This window comes from Papio anubis, chromosome 1, assembly GCF_008728515.1.
Source record: "Papio anubis isolate 15944 chromosome 1, Panubis1.0, whole genome shotgun sequence".
Classification (NCBI taxonomy): Eukaryota; Metazoa; Chordata; class Mammalia; order Primates; family Cercopithecidae; genus Papio; species Papio anubis.
In genome coordinates this window covers 193,366,595-193,391,361 of record NC_044976.1, presented here as the reverse complement: position 1 = coordinate 193,391,361, position 24,767 = coordinate 193,366,595, and the positions used below count along the sequence as shown (strand labels likewise).

Genomic DNA, 24,767 nt, shown 5'->3' with positions numbered 1-24,767 from the left:
TTTTTAAAAAGTTTGCTGTATTTTGGAGGAGAGGAATATACTCTTATTGCCATCAACCATAGGCGTATTGTTTCCAGTCTCTTGTTCTGTCCTTGTAGTAATAATTGTATTGGCCTTTTCTGGTTTCAATTAAATTTTGGTTCATATATCTTCAAACATACTATAAACCTGGTAAGATTTGAGAGCTCAGAAAGATAGATTTAAGGTACAGTGGTCTTTTTCCTGAAGAGCATTTTTAATATGCCATTTCAGCACCTGGGAAGTGTAAAATATGTGAGAGTGTTATTTTCCTATCTATCAGCTGTGCCTCCAGAGCTTTCAACATGTTCTTTATGTTAAGCATTTTAGTCCACTGTACTCTAGCAGAGGTAAAATCTGATTTTTCCTACCAAAAGTTCCTTATTTTCATCTGCTTGCTAAGAACTGAGAAATGTTTGGATGCTTTATGCAGATGATACAATTCAAGCTAACTGCAACTGGGGCATTTGTGTTGCCTGCTTCGTGTTTTGAGCCTTTAGTATTAAATGGAAGCCCTGCGCTGTGGAAAATCTCCTAATGCACTTTGTGCATCCCAGAGGCCATGCACGGTGCTTCTGCAGCCGCACTGTAGATGTTTGTTTATTTGTCTCCACTAGACTGTCAGTACATTCGAGTAGAGGCTGAGTCTCAGTGTGTGTTGAAATAATGAATGGTTGATTGAAGAAAGGAGACCATTTGCAGGAGAGAGAGAGAGATGAACAGTACATATATAGAGGAGGGCAAGAAGAAATCCCAGGGCTTTAAAAAGTCAAGTGATTAGTTCAATGACTGGCCTGATTCAGGACCCTTTGAGCATTTCTCATTTGAGAAACAGAAAGATCTTTGTTGGTACAAAAAAGGTTAAGGATAGATATGTGGCCAGCTGGACATCGATCATGAGCGGAAGGAATTGACTCTGAGAGGGATTTGGTAATCTTGTGTGTTAGTAAAAGTACATGGTTTTTTTGTTTGTTTTGTTTTTTGTGTTTTGTTTTTTTTGACAGTCTCACTCTCACACAGGCTGGAGTGTAGTGGCACAATCACAGCTCACTGCAGCCTCCTCCTCCCAGGCCCAGGCAATCCTCCCTATCTCAGCCCCCTGAGTAGCTGAGATCATGAGATCACAGGTTTGAGTCACTATGCCCAGCTAATATTTTTTTGTAAAGACGAGGGCTAGTCTTGAACTCCAGGGCTCAAACCATCCTCCTGTCTCCGCCCCCCCAAAATGCTGGGATTACAGGTGTGAGCCACCTTGTCTGGCTGGATTTTTTTTTTTTTTTTGTAATCAAATGTTTCAAAAGGTGAGTCTCCTTTGGGATGATTCTCTCACACAGAAAGATGATTCTTGGAGGAAACGTATCTAGGCATCCTCCAAAGTAGTGTCAGTGTTCAAAGTTGACCCCAAATCATCTCCCCAGACACTTTTTATGTTGGGCATTATGCTGAAGCCATTTGTTGTAGAGCAAGTTGATTTTTATGGCTGAGCTTATCTGAGTTTAGTTTGATATATTGTATTCTTTATTCATTCATTCATTCATTCATTCATTCACTGATTCATTCATTTTTCCTGACATTCAAACAAATTTTTGTTGAACACATTGTGAAAGGGCTAGGCATTTGTCAGGTAATGAGGATATAATGGTAAACAAGGTAGACATAGCCCTTTGCCCTCTGAGGGGTGCAGACAGCCGGTCATTTAAGTGGGGTGTGAGGAGAGCATTGACAAGGAAAGGACAGGATGCCTGGGAGCACAGGGTGGGGAGTGTAGGGCAGACGCTAGGAGGAAGTCCCTGAGATTAAGGCCTGAAGCATAACTTTAGACAAAGAGTACAGAAGAGTGTGTTCCTGACTAATGAAAAGCTTAGTTTATTAATACTTAGGGCTTGTTGAATGGAGTATACTTTTGCAGCCCTCCCCTACTTTGTGCCATCCAGCCAAGAAAGGTCTATAGTAGCAGCCCTGATTCGCGGGAGGAAAGAGCCCACTTCAGCTGCAGGGTGGCCCTGTTCCCAGGAGAGATTTGAGTCTGACCCCACAGTGGCAGCAAGGCAGCTCTGTGCATGCGTTATCTCCACAGCACACGTCATCGAGTCAGCTTTACTTTATCCAGCCTGATTGTAGAAGTCACAGTAGACACTGTGAGGGAATCGTGTGGAATTTTCACTGGAGCATTCTGAAACTTAAAAAGTAAATCTTTTATTGCTTTACTAATGTCTTCCTGTCTCTCTCTTTTATAGCATTTTTATTGTAAGAAGTAAAATATATACAAAGAGCGTATGTGTGTACAGTTTACACTGTCAGTATTAAAATGAGCACCCATGTACTCATGACCAGCCTAGGAAATAAAACATTACCAATAGTGTGTACCTGTCACTTCCTGCCTCCTCCACCCTGTTCCAGTTGTAGCTACTACCCTGAATTTATATTTAGTATTCTCTTTTGTTCCTCTCTCTTAGTATGTTTTAAAAGGTCATATTTTTGCTTACTAGGAAATATTACAATATCAGACTCTTGCTGTGTACCAAGAGAGAACAAGAGATAGGTCAGAACGCTGTTTAAATAGATTGCTTGATTGTACTCTTTTAAGCAGGAGTTTATACTGGTAACATCAAAGTGCTTAAAAAATTTCAAAACAAAAGCCTTTTTCAATTACAAGGAAAACCTTAACGAGGCGTGTTAAAAAGATAAGGTTTCTAGGGGCCGGGTGAGGTGGCTTACACCTTTAATCCCAGCACTTTGGGAGGCCAAGGCGGGTGGATCACTTGAGGTCAGGAGTTCAAGACCAGCCTGACCAACATGGTGAAACCCCGTCTCTACTTAAAAAAATAGAAAAATGAGCTAGGTGTGGTGGTGCGCACCTGTAGTCCCAGCTACTCAGGAGGTTGAGGCCAGAGAATCACTTGAACCCAGGAGGTGGAGGTTGCAGTGAGTTGAGATTGCTCCACTGCACTCCAGCCTGAACAGAGCAAGACTTTTGTCTCAAAAAAAAAAAAAAAAAAGGTAAAATTTTTTACAAACCGGTATGCTATAAATGGACCCAGTAGTAACATGACATGGAATTGCTTCAACCAGTAACAGCTTCAATATCCCTGCCTGTGTTTCCTGCTGTGAACGTGTTTATTTGTTCCTAATAATGCTGCCACAGTGTATTTCAAATGATTTTATGGTATGAGAGTTTGAATTTACTTGGAGTAAGATCATCTTGGCATGTAGTTGGGAGACATTATTTACACTATTGTTTCAGTCATTCAGAATATTGAAATAGGTCAGTGATGTCAGGAAATAGCCTCTTAGGTGAACCATTCTTGAATTTGCCTTTTTCTTTGTGATTGTGATGGATATTGTTTTGTTTTCCATCTTTACTTTTTTTTTTTTCTTTCTAAAATGTTCTGGTTGTCCATCCAAATTGTAAGAATATTACATTTTGAATATCCTTTGATTATTGTAAAAATGACCTCTAGTCAGATGATTCCACAGACTTTTTGATTACTTGTCAAATGACTTCGTGGGCTTTTTTCATTTGAATTGATCGCCTATTTTAAGAGTCAGTATATCACTTACTTCATTGCTAAATAATACCTCTGAGCAACGCAGTACATTTTAGAAAGCTTATTCCCCAGAGTACTCTAAGAGAAGGGTTATTTGGATTTTATTTGTTTATATTCTTGCCCTTTAAACTCTAGCATAACTCAGCAGGATTCTCCACTCCTTATAAAACCGTACCCCAGAGAGAAAGTAAGCTCAGTAACTCTCATTTCCATGTTGATGTTTGTTTGCAAGTTTATGTGGAGCTCAGAATCCAAAGTTGGCAGGATATGAAAACGTTTGTATATCATTTAATCTGTTTTATTTCATTTCATTTCTGTGTTTTTATTCCCAAAGCAATTGGTTTTATTCAGGAATCAACAGGCTTTTAAAAATCCATCTATGAGTTTTTGAACCAAAGCTTGAACCAAATGTAGTAATACATTTCACAGCCGTTTTTGCCACTATGCCATAATTATAAATCCTCGGCCTCAAAGAAACCTATTTAATATCTTATTCAGATTGAGATTCTAGTCTTTAGTGACATGGAATATAGATTAGAACAATAGTTTCTGTATATCTCAATGGTCTTTACATTTGCATTTTTAGCCATTTTAACTAGCCCCTTAAAACTCTCTTTTATGACTCTGCAGATGAGCTGTCTGAATTCAACAATAATTTTACTATGTATTCCCGTAATACTCCTAGTCATTTAAAAAAAGACAGGGGAATGGACAAAGCCAACCATTCCCAATTGTTTAAGAAACCAGTGAGCACATCCCTTGCTTGGACTGCATGGAATACAGCCTGAGAGGGAAACCTGTGATTTCGTTTCTCTCTTGACCCACACAGGAGAACAGTTCTAACAAGATGCCATTCTTGCTTGTCGTAGTTGGTCAGAAACTGCTGCTCTGCTTGGCAAAAGTTGATTTGAATTTTAGATGCTGTGTGCAAGGAACCATGTGCAGTTTTAAGCAAGGATCTTCACTGAAATTTCTCCCTACCGTCAGCTACGTAGAGCACCCAGCTCTCAGCATTTGACACAGTTGGCCATGCGTCATGACTTCCTAGGATACCTTTGGTCTCTTTGTCCATAGCATTCTCTATCTGGGGTACACTCACCATAGGCAGAGGAAAAACATGGTGACCAGGGCAGTGAGGTCCGAAGGTAGCCAGGAGTTAGCTCATGTAGGACTTTGTGGGCCACATGAGGACTGGCCTGATCTGGCTGATGGGATACCCTTAGAGGATTTTCAGTAGAAGAGTGATATGATCCGACCTGAATTTTTACGAGATTTCTTTGGCCTCTCTGTGGACTAGTTGCTGTGAAGTGGGGAAAGCTGGAGGAGGCAGACACCAATTAGGAAGCTCTCAATACTTAATCCAGGTGAAAGATGACAGTGACTTGGACCAAGATGGTGACACTAAATGAGGCAGAGAGAGAGCAGTTTCTAGATAGGTTTCTAAGTAGAGAAGACATGTGTAGCTGACAGCTTGGAGGAAAGTTGTGCAAATGAGAGGAGTCACAAACTAGTTCAGGATTTTGGTCTCAGCCACTAGAAAACCAGTGTTGCCATTCACTGATTTGGAGAAGCCCATGAAAAGGAAGTTTGGGGGTTGGGAATCAGGAGTTTAATTTGGACATATTAAATCTGAGATGATGCCAATTATATCCAAGCGAAGTTGAATAGGCTGTGTGTGTGTGTGTGTGTGTGTGTGTGTGTGTGTGTGTGTGTGTATACAGGTGTCATCAGCATTTGGGAGCATTTGAAACTGGATGAGGTCACCAAGAGAAGGAATGTTAAATAGACAAGCTGTCAGAGAAATGATTTGGGCTCTTAATCATATAGAAGTCAGGAGAACCAGGGAACGAGCAGTCAATGAGATAAGAGAATCAAGAGGGAGAGGCATTCCAAAAGCTAAACTGTTAAAAAACAAAACAAAAAGTTTTAGGAGGGAGTAACTGTCAGAGGTTTCAGATAGGGAAATAAGACAAGACTTGAGAATTAATCATGGAGGTCATTGCATTCCTTAACAAAAACAATTTTTATGGAGTAACGGAGATGAAAGCCTAAATTGGATTTATTCAAGAGAACAGAGGAGGAGAGAAATTGGACACCATGTGTACAGACAGTTCTTTCAAGATTGGTAAAATAAAGGAGGACAAAGGGGCCAGAGCTACAGGGAGATGCAGGGTCAAGATTTTTTTCTCTAAACCTGGGATATAAATATAAATATGTATGTTTATATTGCTGCTGGTGGTAATTCAGTAGTGAGTGAAAAATTCAGAAGAGGGAGAATTGCTGGATCAATGAATGTCCTTAGGTAGGCAAGAGATGAGATGCAATGTGCAGTAGAGAGGTTCAGCCTGAGAGGAATGCAGACAGACACTTTCTTCATAGGAGTGCAAGGAAAGCAGAATGGGCACAGATGCAGGGAGGTGGGTAGCTATGGTATCTGGACATAGGGAGGTTCTCTTCTCATTGCTTCTGTTTTCTCAATGAAATAAGCAGCTCAGTCATTAGCTGGTAGTGAGAAACCAGAGGAAGTGGAAATTTGAGGTTAGAGAGGAAGGTTTAAAATAGTTCTCTAGGGAAATAGAAAGCAGATGGATTAGGGCAATGTGGATGGATTGCCAGACAGCATTGAGTCCCTTTGAGATTAGTGACCATAAATTTAAGGCGAAAATAGTCAGTGGGATTGTGTGCTTTTGTCCAGCTGTGGTCAGCCACCCTGGTGGAGATGCAGAGTGGGTAAAGAATTGAATTTAACCAGGATAGACGTTTGGCCACGTGAAGGCCCTGAAGGGAGAGGCAAGAAAGCTGATTGTGTATTCTAGGCTGTGAGTATAATGGTGGCCTATGGGGTTTAATCTGAGTAAAGCAAATGAAGACATGCTGGGATTTTAGTTTTTGATGCAGCTTAGGGATCAACGAACTCAGGGTTTTGGAGGATATTGGAAAGCTAAGAGGTGGTCAGTTAGGGAGTAGAGAAGCCTGAAACTGTGATTCTGGAGTGGGTGCAGGCACTGATGATAGGGTCTAGAGCTAGTGATTCTCAGCCCGGGGGGTTTCGCCTCTGAGGAGGCATTTGCAATGTCTGGAGATGGTTTTGGTTGTCATAACTGGAGGCAGAGGAGATACTGCTGTCATCTGGTAGAGGCCGGGGTGCTGCTCAACATCCTACAAGGCATGTCAGTAGTGCTGAGGTTGAGAAGCCCTGGTTTAGGGTATGATAAAATAAAAACTTCAGCTGAATTTAAATTTAAAGGAGTTTAATTGAACAATGAATGAATTGCGAATTGGGCAGCCTTCTGAGCCAAGGTAGTCTCAGAGATGCCAGCACAGCCATGTGGTGGAAGAAGATTTATGTACAGAAAAATGAAAGTGATGTACAGAAAACGGGAGTGAGGTACAGAAACAGCTGCATTGATTATAGCTTGACATTTGCCTTATTTGAACACAATCTGAACAGTTGGCTACATTTGATTGGTCAAAACTTGGTGATTGGCACAAGATGATTGGCTACGGCCTGTTTACACCTATACTTGTTATAGTTCACAGTGTACAGAAAAACCCTTATGCTGAACTTAAAATATGTAAGGAGGCAGCTTTAGGCTAAGTTTGATTGAACAAGTATGACCGTAGAAATGAGTGGCTGGGATAGGCCTGATCTTACCCAGATTGTTGGAGAAGAGAAACAGACTAAGGTTTTAGAACGTTTATCTTACGACTGATGAAATCTCCAAAAATGATGACAAGAGTAGTATTAGAGAAAAGCGTAGATAGCCAGGGATGGAAGAAGCTAATTTCTCAGTGTGTGGAGTCATTTTCTTTTTCTTGAGCTAGCTGATAGGCTAGCTTTGGATTTCATAATCCTGGCTAAGAGCTACACGTTCAAATTAGCCAAAGAGTGTTGTGTGTTTTTTAAAAAGTCACCTGTTTATTAACTAACTTTGGTGTAACGAAATCTTTGTCTTAAAATAGATGCCTAAAAGCTGTTTGGGAATTTGGTTAGTCTTTTTGCTCAAAATTCTGTGACTGTAAACGTGGACGCGTGGTCTAATTCCATCTTTAAATAATGTTTCAGGATGACAAGTCTTGCAACCAGGCCTTGAGGAAGGGATCTGGTTTAAGAAAATCCTTGAGAAGGCCAGGTGCAGGGGCTCACGCCTATAATCCCAGCACTTTGCGAGGCCGAGGCCGGTGAATCACCTGAGGTCAGGAGTTCGAGGCCAGCCTGGCCAACGTGGTGAAACCCCTTCTCTACTAAAAATACAAAAATCAGCCAGGCATGGTGGCAGGCGCCTGTAATCCCAGCTACTCAGGAGGCTGAGACAGGAGAATTGCTTGAACCCAGGAGGCGGAGGTTGTGCCACTGCACGCCAGCCTGGGTCACAAGATTGAGACTCGGGAAAAGAAAAAAAAAGAAAGAAAGAAAGAAAGAGAAAATCCTTAAGAAACCTTATTTATAGACTTTAGAGACTGTGGCTTTCCAGTACTCATCACCATGGAGAAAACTAGTCAAAATCACACAGAGTGAATAAGGGTTGCAAGCCAGTGCTGCTTCCTGGAATAAGCTGGTCCACTAGTCTAGTCTTGTGCTTTGTCCTTCATTTTGAACTCAAGTGCCCTGGGGCTACTTTTCTGCCTACCCACAATAGCAAGGAACTCTTTTGTTTGCATCTCCTCTGAAAGAAATGCTTGTTTTGAGGTTTGGACCACAAATAATAATCTGTTGTTCCCTGTAATAATAATCCACCCTCTTTAGCAGAAAAAAAAATCTGCTTGATGCAGTATGGCTATCAGTTTATTTAAAAGAATAGCCAAAAGTGCCCATTGTGTCCTGAGAATAAACATTTGCAAGATGGTTGGGAGGAATGGGGGAGTACTCTTGTTCTCCTTGGCTGAGAGTCAGTTAAGTCTTCAAGGAGAAAAAATTCTGAAAATGACCATCAGTCCTGGCTGACAATACTCTTCCTTATTCTGCCCATCTGTTACATTCTAAGAATAATTGCAACACTGCAGATATTTATTCCAAACTATTTCTTTAAAAAATATCGAAGATGGATATTTTTAAGTTACCAATTTTAGGCCAAATAAGTTTTTTCTTTTTCTGACTTTCATTTTGTCTGTGAAAGCATTGCTTTTATAGCAGCATGTTCAAGTTAGCAATCTTTAACAATTTGGCAAATACTTTTAGCAACAATCCTTAACAATTCCTGCAGTTGCCTGTGATTGCAGATCTTGAAAAAAGAGCCATTTTTATATTCCAAGTGGTAGACACATTTTAATTACTATTTCCTGGGCTTAGGCTAACTGACAAAACTTGATGGGTAAAATGAAAATGTGATATACGGTGTAATCTGCTGTTTACTTACCTAGCACAGTGAAATCTTATGGTAGGTATGGTTTCACTAACAAAACCAAAATAAGCATTTTTCTTCCTTAAGTTCTTTATAAGAAAAGGATCAGTTAAATAATAAATGTGGCTTTAAAATCAAGTTATATCTTAGGATAGTTTTAATTGCATTATACATGGATGATGAGAAGAGTTCAGTGTGATAATTGTGTAACAGATGCGCATCAGAACTACTTAAAGAAGTAAAAATACGCCCATCACGTCATTAAAAATAGACCATCAGGGAAGCCACCAAGAAGTCCTTCAGAAGGTGAATGAATAAACTGTGGTTCATCCATACAATTTGTATATTATTCAGCAATAAAAAGAAATGAGATATTATGCCACACAAAGACATGGAAGAAAGTTAAATGCATATTACTAACTGAAAGAAGCCAACCTTAAAAGGCTACATGCTGCATGATTTTAACTAGATAACATTCTAGAAAAGGCAAACCTATAGAGACAGTATAAGGTCAGTGTTTGCCAGGGATGTGCGGGAAAGGAGGGCAGGAATAAATAGGTGTAGCACAGGAGATGCTTAGGGAGTGAAACTATTCTATATGATACTGTAATGGTGGAGACGTCACTACACACCTTTGTCAAAATCCATAAGATCTACAACACTAACGCAAATCCTAATGTAAACTATGGACTTTGGTTAACGATGATATAACCATATTGGCTCATCAATTAAAACAAATGTATAGCACTAATGCCAGATGTTAATAATAGGAGAAACAGGATGGCCTTGGGGGAGTGAGGGAATATGAGAATTCTACCTTCCATTCAATGTTTCTGTAAACCTAAAACTGCTCTTTTAAAAAGTCTATTAGTTAAATAAATATTCAATATAGCCAAACTAATAAGCATATCTTAACTAAAAAGCAATACAAACCTAAACTATCAGCAATTATTCTGTTTATGGTACTATTCTGATTGAACTTAGCTATAGAATATTCTGCCAGAAATATGTAATGGCAATGAATTACTGTATATATCTAGTAACTTTGCTGTATCTTTTCTTGTCTGGCAAAAATGTGCAGTGGTATTCATGCTAAGTCCTACTTTTAACTACCCTTATTCCTCTCTCTTCAGTGACAGCCGGAGTATCAGCCTTGGAAGTATATACACCAAAAGAAATCTTCGTGGCAAATGGTACACAAGGGAAGCTGACCTGCAAGTTCAAGTCTACTGATGAGACTGGCGGGTTGACCTCAGTCACGTGGAGCTTCCAGCCAGAGGGGGCTGACACTACCGTGTCGGTAAGAATGCTTGACTGCTCTTGGCTACTCCTACCTCACAGGTTTCTTTACTGCTGTATAATTAGTGATCCATTTTTCTGATGGTTCATTTCTAAAATGAGTGTATTTATTATCTATTATAGACTTCAAGGCCCTTCTCTTGCTTCAGGATAAAATAAGTTCAGCATGTCTTAAATGCAGCTGGTTTCCTTGTCTTTGCTCAGTTCCTCTCCACCATCAAATCCCATTCTGAAATTGATCTTAATTGACTCTAATCAGGATTTATCCTGCATCTTTTCATCTTTCATTGCCCCATTTTTATTGATATTTATTTTACATATTACCAGATTTTATATATATGTGTGTGTGTGTACCTTCTGATTTGATTATTTTTTTTAATTTAGCGTATAGTCCATCTGATTTAGCAATATTGATTGGGAGCTTACTATGTAGTGGGTTACGTAGGGCCTTCAAAAATGTCTAAAACAATCCTTGCTGTCACCCAGAGATGATTAGAAGGAAGGCTGATATATACTTCACTTTGGAGTAAGATGAAGGATGTAACAGAAATACAGCACCAGAGGGTTGAAAAAAAGGTTAGTTAGTAACTAATGGAGTGCTGGTTATGCAGTGGGTGTTTATTAAACATGAACTGACTATCCTGGTTCTGGTCTGTAAAATGGAGATGATAAAACCTCCCACACAAGGGTGTTAGGAGGATAAAGTAAGATTATACAAGACAAGTGCTCAGGAAAGTGTCTAGCTCTTGAGTTACTAATATACACAATTTGTTGTTACTGTTGCTCTCCCAGCATGTTGAATGCCCTTCAAATATTGGCACATATTTTAGTACTGTTGCACTTTTCAGGTTGTTAGTACTTAGCAAGGACAGTCTATCATCTATCTTTAAGAATACCCAGCTAGGCGCGGTGGCTTACGCCTGTAATCCCAGCACTTTGGGCGGCCAAGACGGGCAGATCACGAGGTCAGGAGATCAAGACCATCTTGGCTAACACGGTGAAACCCCATCTCTACTAAAAATACAAAAATTAGCTGGGCGCGGTGGCAGGTGCCTGTAGTCCCAGCTACTCGGGAGGCTGAGGCGGGAGAATGGCATGAACCTGGGAGGCGGAGCTTGCAGTGAGTGGAGATCGCGCCACTGCACTCCAGCCTGGGTGACAGAGCGAGACTCCGTCTCAAAAAAAAAAAAGAATACCCAATTCTGAATGGTGAGTTACATTTGTTGATCACCACCTAGATGTTGGGCCCGTCATATGCCTATGCCATTTACTCTTCACAGCTCTATGTGGAAGACAGGGTGGGGAGGATGGGAGACACTGACTCAAGATTATTCACCAGTGGCCACACCACACAGGTTAGAATTGTTGAAAGTTCAATACGGTATGATTTCCCTTATATATTATTTCTCTCTCAGGTAGAAAACTCTGCTAATAATATTTACTGCCTCATAGGTTTTAGGGATTACCTAAGGCAGTGCTTCTCAGTATTTTTTAAAAGTTATTTTTAAAAGGAGCCTTTTGACGTTTTTTCTTAATCTCTGCCCCCTTCCATGAAATTTTAATATGGTAGATATCCTCTGTATCTGTTTTATATATAAAAGAGTAAGATTTTCTCAAAGCTTCCCACCCAAGAGCAAGTGTTTGCTCCCTTGGGGGAGAATCTGCCCTATGGAGAATGCATAGTCTAGAGGTCTTTATAAGAGAGGCCTTCCCTTACAGTAGCCATAATGGTGAGCACAGAGATCCATACAGATATCGTGGGAAGACATACAAAGGCATTCTCTGCTTCACATAAATATGGCATCAGCATAGAACATACACTAATGTTCCCATAGAGGCAAGATTAAACACATAAGTTTACTCAAGAGAATCCAAAGAACTATTTAAACATTTAAAGATTTCCCACTGAAGTCTTTTGCAAGAGTTGGTGTGAGGGCCATTATTTAAGTCCATAGAAAATGAAGCAGTCATCAGGAAGACACCAGAGGTAATAACTTTCTTTTAAAGAGCAGTTCCATTTCTGCTGGAAACAGTCTGGTCAAGTGGGTCCATGAAGGTTTACATAACTCAGGCTTACTATTCAGAACATGCTGTAATTCTGATTAATATTTTTAGCTAATCAATTTATACTTACACACGAGTCTGATTGCAGTTAATCCGAGCATGTTCAGTTATTGACATAGGATCCTTTAATTCCAAAATGTCGGGACACATTTAATAAGATGAGTGGGTTGCTTTTTTGTTTTTGTAGGTTTTACAGGAAAAGTATATTCAAACCCAGTATATTCAAAAGCCATACTGTAGATGGCTTTTTTGTCCCATGGCCTCAGGATCCACATATCTGAAACTGAACTCATTTTTTCTCCCTTCTGTTTCCCTTCTTTGCCTTTTTGTTTTGTTTTGTTTTTGGCAGGGGGAGGGGGGCGTGTAATTATGTTCATCTAGAGATGAGTTTTGTGATCAATTTTTGTTTTGTTTTGTTTTGTGTTTTCTGCCCTTTCCTTCCCTGTCCCTTACCACTTCCCTTCTGTCCCCAAGAAATAAGAACCTTTGCTGGTTCTTCCTACTTTGTTTCTAGCATCTAGCTTTTTGTCAGCCTTCCTGTGTCTCTGCTGTCTATTGAGCAATGTTAACTGTGTGCCTGGTGTCGTGCAGTAACCCCTTGTTATTCTTCTGCTTCTGTGTTTTCATCTTTCAATCCAACCCTCATATGCCAGCAGATGCGTAGTCTTATAACAGTTCTTTCACCTTTCCACTGCAAGTTGTCAGAAACTTAGATACCCATTGCTGACAACATTTGTCTAGAATTAAAAGCTCATTACAGTTTGGCCCAGCCTACCACTTTAGCCACGCTTCTGTTCTCTTACGGCATCACTTCCAGTTTAGTAAAAATGCTTTGTGCTTTGTTTTCCTACTTCTGAACACTTGTCATTTAAGCTGTACCCCATTTTTACCTTCTGTCTCCTCCATAATGCCTCTTTTTTTAAAAAAACCTTTTAGCCCTTAAAACTCACTACCCTTATCTGGGCCATTCCTGTAATACAGATCCCTTAATATGACAGTTTTCCTCTTCTTCATCCTGAATATGGGTGTTTTAAGAGGACATGCCTATCTTACATCTTTAGTATACCTCATAGCTTTAGCACCATGGCTTGTACTTTAAAAATATTGATTGATAATGATTCTAGTCTTTTCTGTGAATTTTTCACTGTTTTATTTCCATCTCTCAAAGGTTTGACCAAGGCATTATTCCTCAGTTTGGTTCAGCAAACTATGTAGTTCCGGCTGTGTGCAAAGTGCTAAGGAGTACAGAGATAAATACAGCTTATCCCCTGCCTTCAAATGGCCCCCAGTCAATGAGGGAGCCTGCCTGAGGGAGCTGTCTTAGACCCAGTGCTGGGAAACAGCATCATGTAGCTCATCCCCGCTGGTTCACAAATGTAAGGCAGGGAATATGTGGAGATGTTGTGGGAAGGGAAGGCAGAGAGCTGATGATGGAAGGATTCGTTTGCAAAGCTGAGAGTTTATGGTTCATTTTTCTGGTGAAGAAGAGAGAGTGAAGGACTTTGAACAGATAAGACATGATCTCACCCAAGAGGCATTAAACATTGAAAATAGCATAAGCTTTGAAATCAAAGCTGAGTTTGAACTCCATCTCTAAAACTTGTAACTTTGGGAAAGTAACCAAGGTTTCCTGAGCCTCACATTCCCTGTTGATGAAATATCAGGTAGGTGAGTCTCACCTTGCAGGGTGGTTGTGAGGGTTGGAGAGTTGTTGGGAGACAGTTTTCCTTGGGTCTTTCACGTTTTTGCACACCTTGCTAGCAAAGACACTGGCTGCCTTTGTTCTGGACTTTGTTTGTGCAGTAACTAGCCTTGGAAAGCAGAGATGATATTTCCCTCTGGAGCAGAGGACAGGTTTGTTTATTCTTGAGTATAGTGAAGGTAGTGTCTCCATTCAGGGCTAAAGTCAGACATGTCTTCTGCCCCTTGTAAGAGATTTGTGTTCCCTGAGCTTGGGGTTACTCCGCTGTGACATAATGCCCCTGCCTGCACAACATCCATGTGAGCCCCTCCATGTCATGGCTGTGGGACTTGGGGGGCAAGGGGAACAAACACATGCTTTCTGCTCATAAGGTTCTTTGTTTCTGAGTCTTCTTCATGGGAGTGAAGATTTCACAGGAGTCTGTGTCTTCTGTCAGCCATGTATGAACATGTGGCCAACTAACTTTGTTAGCTTGTAAGTAGGGTAAAATCCCAGACCCTTCAGCGTTCTTAACAGGCATTTAGATCATATGAAATGCAGGGTAAATATTTGATAAATGTTATAATAGTAACCATTATTCTTTATCAGTGATCATTTAGGCGTTGTGGAAGATGATGAGTTAGACATACCGGTTAAGAGGCCCAAGATAATGAAAGCATAAAAACAGACATTGTCATTGGGAACTGAATAGAGAGAAGGGAGAACTGAGAGAAACTAATGAGACAAATTGACAATACTGGGGGATTAACTGGATGGGAAGAAAGAGAATCAAGGATTACTTCAAGATTTATGGTTTGGGAAAGAAACGGTAGCCATCAGTGAAGACGGGATACATGAAGATGGGAAGATGAAGTTTGTAAGAGAAGGTGACAAGCTTGGGGGAGAGGGGCAGTCAGGTGGTAAAGTGAGTAGGCAGTTGGGCGAGGAGTCTAGAGCTTACGGGACGCTATTGATGAGAGGTCTGGGAGTTAAGAAAATCCAGATGATCATTAAATCATGGGAATGGATGAGTCTGCACTGGTGTTTTCAGCATGCTCAAACAGTTCTGAAAATGTTCTGTTTGCATTGCTAATAGAGCTGGTTTCTATCCCCAGCTCCACCATCACCCGGGCCATGAACCAGACATCAGGCCTCCAGCATAGCTGCTTGGATTAGAGCCAAGTGTGAGGATAGATCCCCTCCCACTGGGCCTTAACCCTGCTTCCAGGTGCTGAATTTGACAAGGTTACTTTGAGAAGACAGTTCCTTTGCTGAAAGCAGGACTGACGAGAGAGTGAGGAGTGGAAAGAGAAAGGGGTCAAAGGCTGAACTTTCAAAAGAGTATCTTGTGTTATCTGGACTTTGTTCCTTTCACACACCCATGACTTCTCCATAGGAAACCAGAAGGAAGAGGGAGAAACTCAGATTAGCTGATCTGAGATATTTAGGATTCTTTTCCTTTGTGCCTTTGTGTATCTTAGTGGTAAGCTAAGTGAACACTAGGCTTTCTGAAGCCTTAGGGATCAGTGGGCTCAATTATGGTGTTATTGGAAGAACATTGACTTTGAAGACTCAGATGGGTCTAAATTTTACTCTGGGTCCCCAGTTACTATCATTGGGACCTTGGGAAAATGGCTTCTCTTAAGTCTCCATTTTGTCTTTTATAAAATTATGGGTGGTAATAATTATATCAGTGAAATACTGAGAGGATTCGAGATGACGTGTGAGTCTGATTCTTCCATTGAAACCTGGCAGAGTTGAGTCCCATGATCTCTAAACTTCTATCTGGCTTAGATTCCATAACTTGTGATTTGTAGTATGATGTTGCATTTCTTTCAGTATGAAGTCTTTAAAAGAACCTTTCATAGCATGCACATTACAGAGTTTAGGAATTCTGCCTTTGAGAATAGTTCATGTGTTCCTTTTTTCTAATTGCAGTTTTTCCACTACTCCCAAGGGCAAGTGTACCCTGGGAATTATCCACCATTTAAAGACAGAATCAGCTGGGCTGGAGACCTTGACAAGAAAGATGCATCAATCAACATAGAAAATATGCAGTTTATACACAATGGCACCTATATTTGTGATGTCAAAAACCCTCCTGACATCGTTGTCCAGCCTGGACACATTAGGCTCTATGTCGTAGAAAAAGGTACTTCCTTGAGTGTTTTCGCAGTAATAATGCAGTCTCCTTTATCTCATGTTTGGATGGAGAACCAGAGTTGCATTTCATGGTGGGTTTGGAGGGAGGATTTTTGCCGTACAGTTGTGCTCCCTGTTGCCGTGATCCTGTGGCTCTACCAAACACACTTGGAATTGGGGAACTGTTGCTCATTCTGACCCAGAGTGGCTGATTCTCCATTTTTATTCCTACCGTCTGGAGCCTATTAGTCTAATTTCAGGAATATTAATTTTTCAGTGTTAATCAGAAGAAAGACCAAATTCATTATGTTTGGATGTGATGGACAGTGGGAAAGAAGGAGATTCATACTGTTTTATACTCTCCAGGAGAAAGTTTTCAACAACAGCACAGTTATTTCTCCCTTTTGATTTTGAGAACAAACAGGAAATGCAGGTTCTGGTGTCTCATTTTTGAGACAAAGTCTGCTTTGTCGGAGAGTAGATCCAGGTAAATTCACACCTCCAGTTTCTCGTTAGAGCACTGAGAGGGATTGTAGGTGTAGAAATGCTTAGTTCCATAGTTCATTCTTTCTCATCTAATATTCACATGTCATGAATTACATAGTAATAGGATAGACAGTGGGATCTCATAGTTTGTATAATAAAAGAGGGTACAGTAACTGCTAAATGAAAATACTTGCTTGTTAATTTAATAAAATTCCATGTTTTCTCTCTGTAGCAATGTACCTTAAAACTATTTTGTTCTTGGCTGGGCGTGGTGGCTCAAGCCTGTAATCCCAGCACTTTGGGAGGCCGAGACGGGCGGATCATGAGGTCAGGAGATCGAGACCATCCTGGTAACACGGTGAAACCCCGTCTCTACTAAGAAATACAAAAAACTAGCCGGGCGAGGTGGCGGGCGCCTGGGGAGGCTGAGGCAGGAGAATGGCGTGAACCCGGGAGGCAGAGCTTGCAGTGAGCTGAGATCCGGCCGCTGCACTCCAGCCTGGGCGACAGAGCGAGACTCCGTCTCAAAAAAACAAAACAAAACAAAACAAAAACCAAACTATTTTGTTCTTTTTCTCTAGAGAATTTGCCTGTGTTTCCAGTTTGGGTAGTGGTGGGCATAGTTACTGCTGTGGTCCTAGGTCTCACTCTGCTCATCAGCATGATTCTGGCTGTCCTCTATAGAAGGAAAAACTCTAAACGGGATTACACTGGGTAAGAAACACTGTTTTTTAGGGCAGGGGTGGAGGGAGGGAATCAGGGTTTATAAAAACTTATGTATTTAATGAAAAAAGGATTTTGAAGAATTAACTACTGTTTTCTTTCACGTCAGAATCAGGCAGTCTCCTTTGGAGGTGTTCTAACATGGGCAAGCAGAAATCAGTGGGCCTGCTATGAAATGTGGAATGATTCTAATCTTTGTTCCAGTTTCCTTCTTAGGTTTGGTGAGATGAGCTGCTCAGCAGTTTGTGCTCTGTGTTTCAATATATGCACTATGCAATTAGTATTCTTAGTCTTAAGACTTAGTCTTAAGTCACTTACCCAATTTAAGAGTTTAATTTCAATTTCTTGGTAATAAACTCACAAGGTGGTTCTTTCCAGTTGGGAAATATAAAACCCTAATTAAGAAGAAGTTGTGAGCTGAAAGTAGTGGCATGCGCCTGTAGTCCCAGCTACTTAGGCTGAGGCGGGAGGATTGCTTGAGCCCCAGTGTTTGAGTCTAGCCTAGGCAACAGAGCAAGACCCTGTCTCTTTAAAAAAAAAAAAAAAAGAAGAAGAAGAAGAAGAAAAAGAAGTGGTTTTAATAAACTACCTCCCCCAGTCCAATGTGATGATGGTGCAGGGATTTTCCTTTTTGTAGTTCCCCTACCCTACTCCAAGCTTAAGTATCTTTATTGCTTTGATCATTCTTAGCTAGAATCACCCACAATGGGATAATGAGTTGATAACAAAATATATCAGCAATAAAGAAAAATAGACTTTTTGTTTATGGCTTCTCAAATGGAACACGTTTAAGCATAGGGTGCGTGTCTAATTAAAGGACCTTCTCTTTTCCCCACCCCAGCTGGAAAGCTAACCCATATAAGCTATGTAGAACTCATGTGGTAAGACTGGGAGCAGAGGCTGGATTCAAGTTGATGTAGCATGAGCAGTGTTGCAGGTGCACAGATCTAACTTTAACCATCCTGAAGGGACTCTGATGGGAAAGGATTGCATGTCCTGAACTCTTGCTGGTGGATGGTGGGAACCTCTATCTATGGGCTCTGCTGATCTAGAGTTTTTAGGAGTGCCGTGTTTTAACAAGTTTGAGTGTTCAAATTCAGATATTACTTGCTTGGAATGCTTCTATTCTGCTGACTGTATCTGCCCCCCTTGCATGGTGAGTGTTTTATGATTAAATATAGCTGGACGATTGATTTTCAACATGAGACTAATCCAGGGTGGTGACATGCCAGTCTTTGTAGTTCTTGCTTTGGGGTTAATGAGGGGCAGGAACAAGTTCCTTCGACTCCTGCATGGCATCGTGAATGCTGCTGTTCTTCTTACTTTGGTTTTTTTCCTCCTCCCCTACCTTTTCTACCTTGGTGTGCTGGGATCAGATCCTGCTTATCTTCCACTTCTTAAGAAAAGCTGACATAGAAGACACATTGGGACTATAACAGGGCTGGGTCACCTCTTCCACTCCCACTAGACACATGGTAACTAATCACATTGCCCGTTGCTGTTAATATTCCTGTGTACGTATTCAGCCCCTCTCCCTTGTTAATGACTAACCAGCTAGCTCTGAGCTAACCCAACAGCTATGATGATTTGTCCACAAGTATGTCACACGTTTGTATTGGAAACATGTTGAGCAAACCATCCGGATGAAACTGGGTTGTCAAGTTACATAGAGTTTTTATGCACATCTGAATATTTGTGCTCTTCGTGTAAAATGCCATTGCGTATGTGTGTGTGTGTGCGTTAGTTTTCTTTTTTCATACATGTATTGTGTTATCAATAAGTAAGATCCTGACTGATTATGTCTTAGAATAATTAAACAATTTTGGTTCAGAGCATGTAGCCTCCCATTTCAGAGAAGGAACAGTTTGCAGAATGCATGGTATGCTTTGGTCTTAGTAATGACGCTTTAAATGTGATTCTCCCCAAACTCCTAAGTTTTAAAAAGTATACATCATAAGGCTTTAAGCTGTACTTATGACACATCGCATTGGAAAATCCCTACGCTGTACCCCAGCTGGCTTACTTCCTGGCATTCACTTTCCCTGATTCATTTATGAGACAGTGCTTGTTGTTAAAGACTCCTGTCCCCATGAAAAGGTTCAGCCTGTGTGACGTGGCATTCCCTAGTTTCTCATTCATGACTTCCTGGGTTTTTGGGGGGATTTGATTGCGGTATTGGTAGGGAATAAAACTATGGAGAGAACAAGATAAACCAAGACTTGCCTGGATATATATCTGTAATTTAAAACATACATTCAGAAGGGGTTTGCCTTTGATTGTAACAAAAGTGAATTGCCATTAAACTATTAAAAGGTACCATAGAGCTTGTTCCCTTAAACCTTTATCCCAAAGGAGGGTTGATGGCAGGGGGAAAAGACAAACAGCAAAAGGAAAAATGTGTACTGTAACCAGAATCTCAATATGATTTTTGTAAACTGGGTTGAAGAGGTTGTACCACATTTGTTTCTGTGCCTCCCCCAGTGATGAGTTCATTGACTTAGAAGAATGAGTGAGTGTCAGGAATAGAAAATAGTTTTAAAATATGTGATCATTCTGATACCCATTGTTACGTTGTCTTTTGTTTTTATGTATCTGTTGCTTCATCTTGCCGTCACTTGCATTTCTATATTTTTGTTTCTATTTATTATTATTTTTTACACTTGTTCTTCAAATTGCCAATTCTTCAGCTGCAGTACATCAGAGAGTTTGTCACCAGTTAAGCAGGCTCCTCGGAAGTCCCCCTCCGACACTGAGGGTCTTGTAAAGAGTCTGCCTTCTGGATCTCACCAGGTAATGGGTGATTGCGATTCTGCTCACTGCACTGTTCCCTACAGCTTGGTGCTCTGTCACTTCCCTGGGTGTGGAAAAGAATACTGAGCTATGAGAGACAGAGACAGACAGACAGACAGAGACAGAAAGAGAAAGGGTGGGAGTGAGGAATTAAAGGGCTGGCTTAGGAATACCACAGGAAAGTATGTGGTGAAAAATCTGCTTGAGCAAAGATTTCCATGAAACCACCAATAACATAAATTGTTTATTAACAATGTGGCTTCCTTGCCCCAAGCAGAATTAGGAAATGGCTTGTCAGTAAAAGATTCTTCTTTAATTGCCCAAGGAAATGAATCTAGTGAACAAGATTCTTTCTGTATTGAGGTACTCTGTAAGATAAGAAATTAGCAGGGAAAAGTTGGTTTTCTTAGTATTGATAATAAAACAAAAATTTTCTACAGATTCTTTAGAAAAAATGGAAAGTAAGCATTTATCTGAATAATTAATAGGCTTGATGAACAAGGAACGGTTTTGGTTTCTACTTGTGGAAAGTACAGAAGAGAAACAAGTTTTATTGGCATATAATCTAGCTTTGTGTGTTTTGGCTATCGTATTTTAATTATAATTGTGGCTTGGCAAAAATTCCATAGCTTTGTTCATTCAGTTTGATTCTTCTGGGGTAGAATACATGCTAAAGAATTTGGCCAGTTATAGCTTTGTCCTAAAAAGGTGTTAGCTGGTGGGAATGGATTTTAGAGGAAATAAAGAGAGTAACAGTGTTGTGGGAAAAGTGCCCATAGTCTTACTCCATAGTTGTTATATGTGGTGAGGAAACTACGGCATTGTGATGTTAAATTACTAAAAGCACACACCTAGTTGGTGACAGAACTGGGGCTAGAACCCAGGTGTCCAGACATTATGTTCTCTACCACAGCATCAAGCTCATTACTTGTTCCTATTCAGTCTATCTGTCTGTCTTTCTCTCAGATTACATAATATGCATCAGATACCTCAGTCTACTAATTTGGGTTGTGAACAGGAATAGGGTTGTGAATGAAGACATGAAAGTTACACATAGGCATAGCATCTAAAAAAGCCTTGTAACATTTTTCTTCCCCCCTTGAAGCACTATGGAAGTTGCTTTTTTGCTGAAAACAAGCTAGAAAAAAGAAAAAGAAACTATGGTTTTCAAGACAGTGGAACACGGATTATGCAGCACTGTGATCCCCAAGAGAAGGGAAACAGACAATGTGAGCTGTGTTATTGCCCCAGTGTACCGCCTTGAAGCAGTTCCCACACTGCAGTGTAGGTGGGGAAAATGGAAACCGAGCCCAGCTGTCTCACTGAATTGAGAAGGCAGAAATCAGAATTTGGGGAGGTCAAGGAGGCTAGGATTTATGAGGCTGAGTACCAAAGAAGGAACCATAGAGAGAACGTGCTAGGATGAGCACGAGCGCTTCAGAGATCTGGAGCAGGGTCCCCTTGAGTCTTTGTCTGATTACAGAGTTGTATACACATAGGAGAAGACTCTCTGAAACTAGGGGAAGAACTACCTGAAATGCAATGGGTTGCACAATGCCTGGGGCTCACACAGGTCTGGGACTAGTTTGTGTTCCTAAGAGCCAGAATAGACAGACTTACAATACACAGGATATTGGTTGGGGTTCTCAAAATGGTCATGCCTAAATGGGCTAAATTAGCACCAGAATACAGGATGCTATGGACCCACCATAACAAAGCTTAAAAGGAAGCCTTTGAAGAATCAAACTAATCCAAAAGTAATTTAGTTGCATTTTACAACAAAGTCCAACACTCTATGCCACAACAAAATTCAGCACCCAGCAATGTAAAATTTATAATATCTGGCACCAATCAAAAACTATCAGGCATGGCCGGGCACGGTGGCTTACGCCTGTAATCCCAGCACTTTGGGAGGCCAAGGCAGGCGGATCACGAGGTCAGGAGTTAGAGACCAGCCTAACCAACATGGTGAAACCCCATCTCTACTAAAAATACAAAAATTAGCCAGGCGTAGTGGTGTGCACCTGTAATTCCAGCCACTCAGGAGGCTGAGACAGGAGAATCACTTGAACCTGGGAGGCGGAGGTTGCAGTGAGCTGAGATCACGCCACTGCACTCCAGCCTGGGCAACAGAGTGAGATTCCATCTCAGAAAAAAACAAAAAAACAAAAAACAAAAAAACTACCAGGCATAAAAAGAAACCAAAAAATAAAACACATAAGCCAGATATAGTGGTGTGTACCTGTAGTCCCAGCAACTTGAGAGGCTAAAGTAGGATTGCTTGAGCCCAAGAGTGAAAGACCAGCCTGGGCAATATAGTGAGACCCTATCTCAGATAAACAGATGGATGAGCAGAATTGTTACTCTTTTTAAGTACACATGAAAATTAACCAAATATAGACCATATTCTGGGCCATAAAACAATTCTCATTAAATTTAAAAGGGTTGGAATCATATAGAGTATGTTCTCTGGCCACAATGGAATTAAACAGAAAACAATAGAAAGATACCTGGAAAGTCTTAAATATTTCAAAATTGAATAACCCATGAGTAAAACAAGAAGTTACAAGAAAAGTTAGAAAATATTTTGAACTGAGTGAAAATAACAACATATCAAAATTTGTGAGATATAGCTAAAGAAGTACTTTGAAGATTTGTAGCATTAACTGTTTATATTAGAAAAAATGAAGCTCTAAAACTGATGATCTAGGCTTCTGTCTGAAGAAACTAGAAAAAGAAGAGCAAATTAAACCCAACATAAACAGATAGAAATAATAAAGAGAAGAGCTGTGGAAAAATCAGCTGACATTCTCATTGTTTCCCTGTAGGTAATCTGTCTCTTCTCTCTGGCTGCTTTTCAGATCTTCTTTATGCCTTTGGTGTTCTGCATTTTATATACTATTTAATTATAAATTATTCCTTGTTGCATCTGCTTGTAATTTCATTGGACCTCCTGAGTCTTAAGGTTGATATCTTTAATAAATTCTAAAAAAGTTCCAGTCACAATCTCTTTGAATTTCTCCTTTCTGCATTTTATCTATTTATCTTTTTATGGAACTCTGATTATATGTGTATTGTACTGCCTCTATGCTCTAAGTCTCTTAGCCTCTCTTGCATATCTTTCATCGTATTGTCTTTCTGCCATTTTCTGCATAATTTCTTCATCTGCCCGCATTCACTAATTGTTTAGCTGTGACTAGTCTACTGTTTAGCCTCTTTTTAAAGTTTTTAAACTTCAATTTCATATTATAGGTTTATTTTCTAGAAAATTTATTTGGTTCTTTTTAAAATATACCTGACTAATTTTGATAGTTCCTTATAACTTCATTATATTTTCAACTATCTTATTTATTTAAGCATATTAAATATTCTTATTTTATACCTCAAAACTGATAATTTCAGTGTCTGTAGTCTTTATTGATCTGACTACGGTTTTTGTTTCTGTATTTCTTGCTATTGGTGGCTATTTTCTCATCTCATGGGGGTTTTATAATTTGAAGACTATACTTATGTTCTTGGCACTTTGTACAAATTGATTGAGTCTTCATTTAAAATACATTTACTCATGAGAAGATTTGTATTTCTTCTGCCTGTGCCTGTGAGATAAAAAATGCACAGGAGGTAAAAAAATTCTGAGACCTTGCATGGTAGACTGTATAATGGCCCCACAAAGAGGTTCACATTCTAATCTTTGGATTCTTTAGGATATGTTACCTTACATATCAAAAAGGACTTGGCAGATGTGATTAAATTGCCTTGAGATGGGGAGATTTTCCTGGGTTATCTGGGTAGCTCCATGGTAACCATAAAGGTCGTTAGAAGAGGGAGGCAGAAAGGTGTGCATCAGAGAAAGACTGGAAGATGCTGTACTGCTGACTTTAAAGATGAAGAACTCATAACCAAGGAATACAGGCAGCTTCCAGAAGCTGGAAAAAGCAAGGAGACAGATCCTCTCCTGGAGCCTGTGGAAGGCACGCAGTCCTATTGACACCTTGATCTTAACACAGTGAAACACATTTCAGACTTCTGACCTGTAAAACTGTGAGATAATTAATACGTTTTTAACACCTTTAAAATTATCTTTACTCTCCTCCTTCAAACTTGATTGCTAATCAGGTTGGGTAGGATTCCAGGTTGTAAATCATTTTCCTTCAGCATTTTGAGGCATTGCTGATTGTTCTGGCTTCCAGCATTGTGGCTTAGAAGCTGATGCCATTCTGATTCACTCCTAGGGCAGAGGAAGGTGGGGTCTACCTGAGCAAAGGGAGAGTAAAGATCAGAACCAAATTAGGGGTCTTCCAGCAAAGTGGAGTGGGAGGCTGGGTTGGGAAGGTGTTGTGTTAGATAGGCACTACCTAGAGTGTTAAGGCATTGGGGAAAAGATAAGAAAATTTTTTTTCTTTGTGAAGCTTAGTTTTGAATGAGATTGGTATAAAGTAATTTTTGTATATGTATTTGATGAATAGTTGGTTTTCCAGATCCTTTTCTGGATATCGTTGATGCTTTGTATGCAGAAGGTAGGTTTTTGGGTTATGTTGTTAAACAGTGATTGAATGGAATATTTATGTATTTGTCAACTATAGTGCATAGCATAGATAGGGTAATGTTTCAAGAAGTAGTTTTGTGCATTTTTCGTTTAGTCCTCACAACAGTCCTCCAGGGTAAGTTCTTTTG

At 40.2% G+C, this 24,767-nt stretch overlaps 1 protein-coding gene across 9 annotated transcripts in view; it reads left to right on the top strand.

Annotated features, from left to right (window-relative positions):
* MPZL1 (myelin protein zero like 1) overlaps positions 1–24,767 on the top strand; it is a 71,362-nt gene that overhangs the window by 38,689 nt on the left and 7,906 nt on the right. For 3 of the 9 annotated variants that reach the window (XM_009193237.4, XM_031658890.1, XM_003893507.5), the window contains 4 exons: positions 10,042–10,208; positions 15,891–16,104; positions 17,162–17,294; positions 19,991–20,093. In XM_009193237.4, coding sequence (XP_009191501.1) covers positions 10,042–10,208; positions 15,891–16,104; positions 17,162–17,294; positions 19,991–20,093 — 617 coding nt within the window. Of the gene's footprint in view, positions 1–1,292; positions 2,206–10,041; positions 10,209–15,890; positions 16,105–17,161; positions 17,295–17,412; positions 18,967–19,990; positions 20,095–24,767 lie in introns of those variants that run through there. The other 6 variants (XM_009193222.4, XM_003893508.5, XR_640701.4 and 3 more) reach the window with 5 other exon arrangements.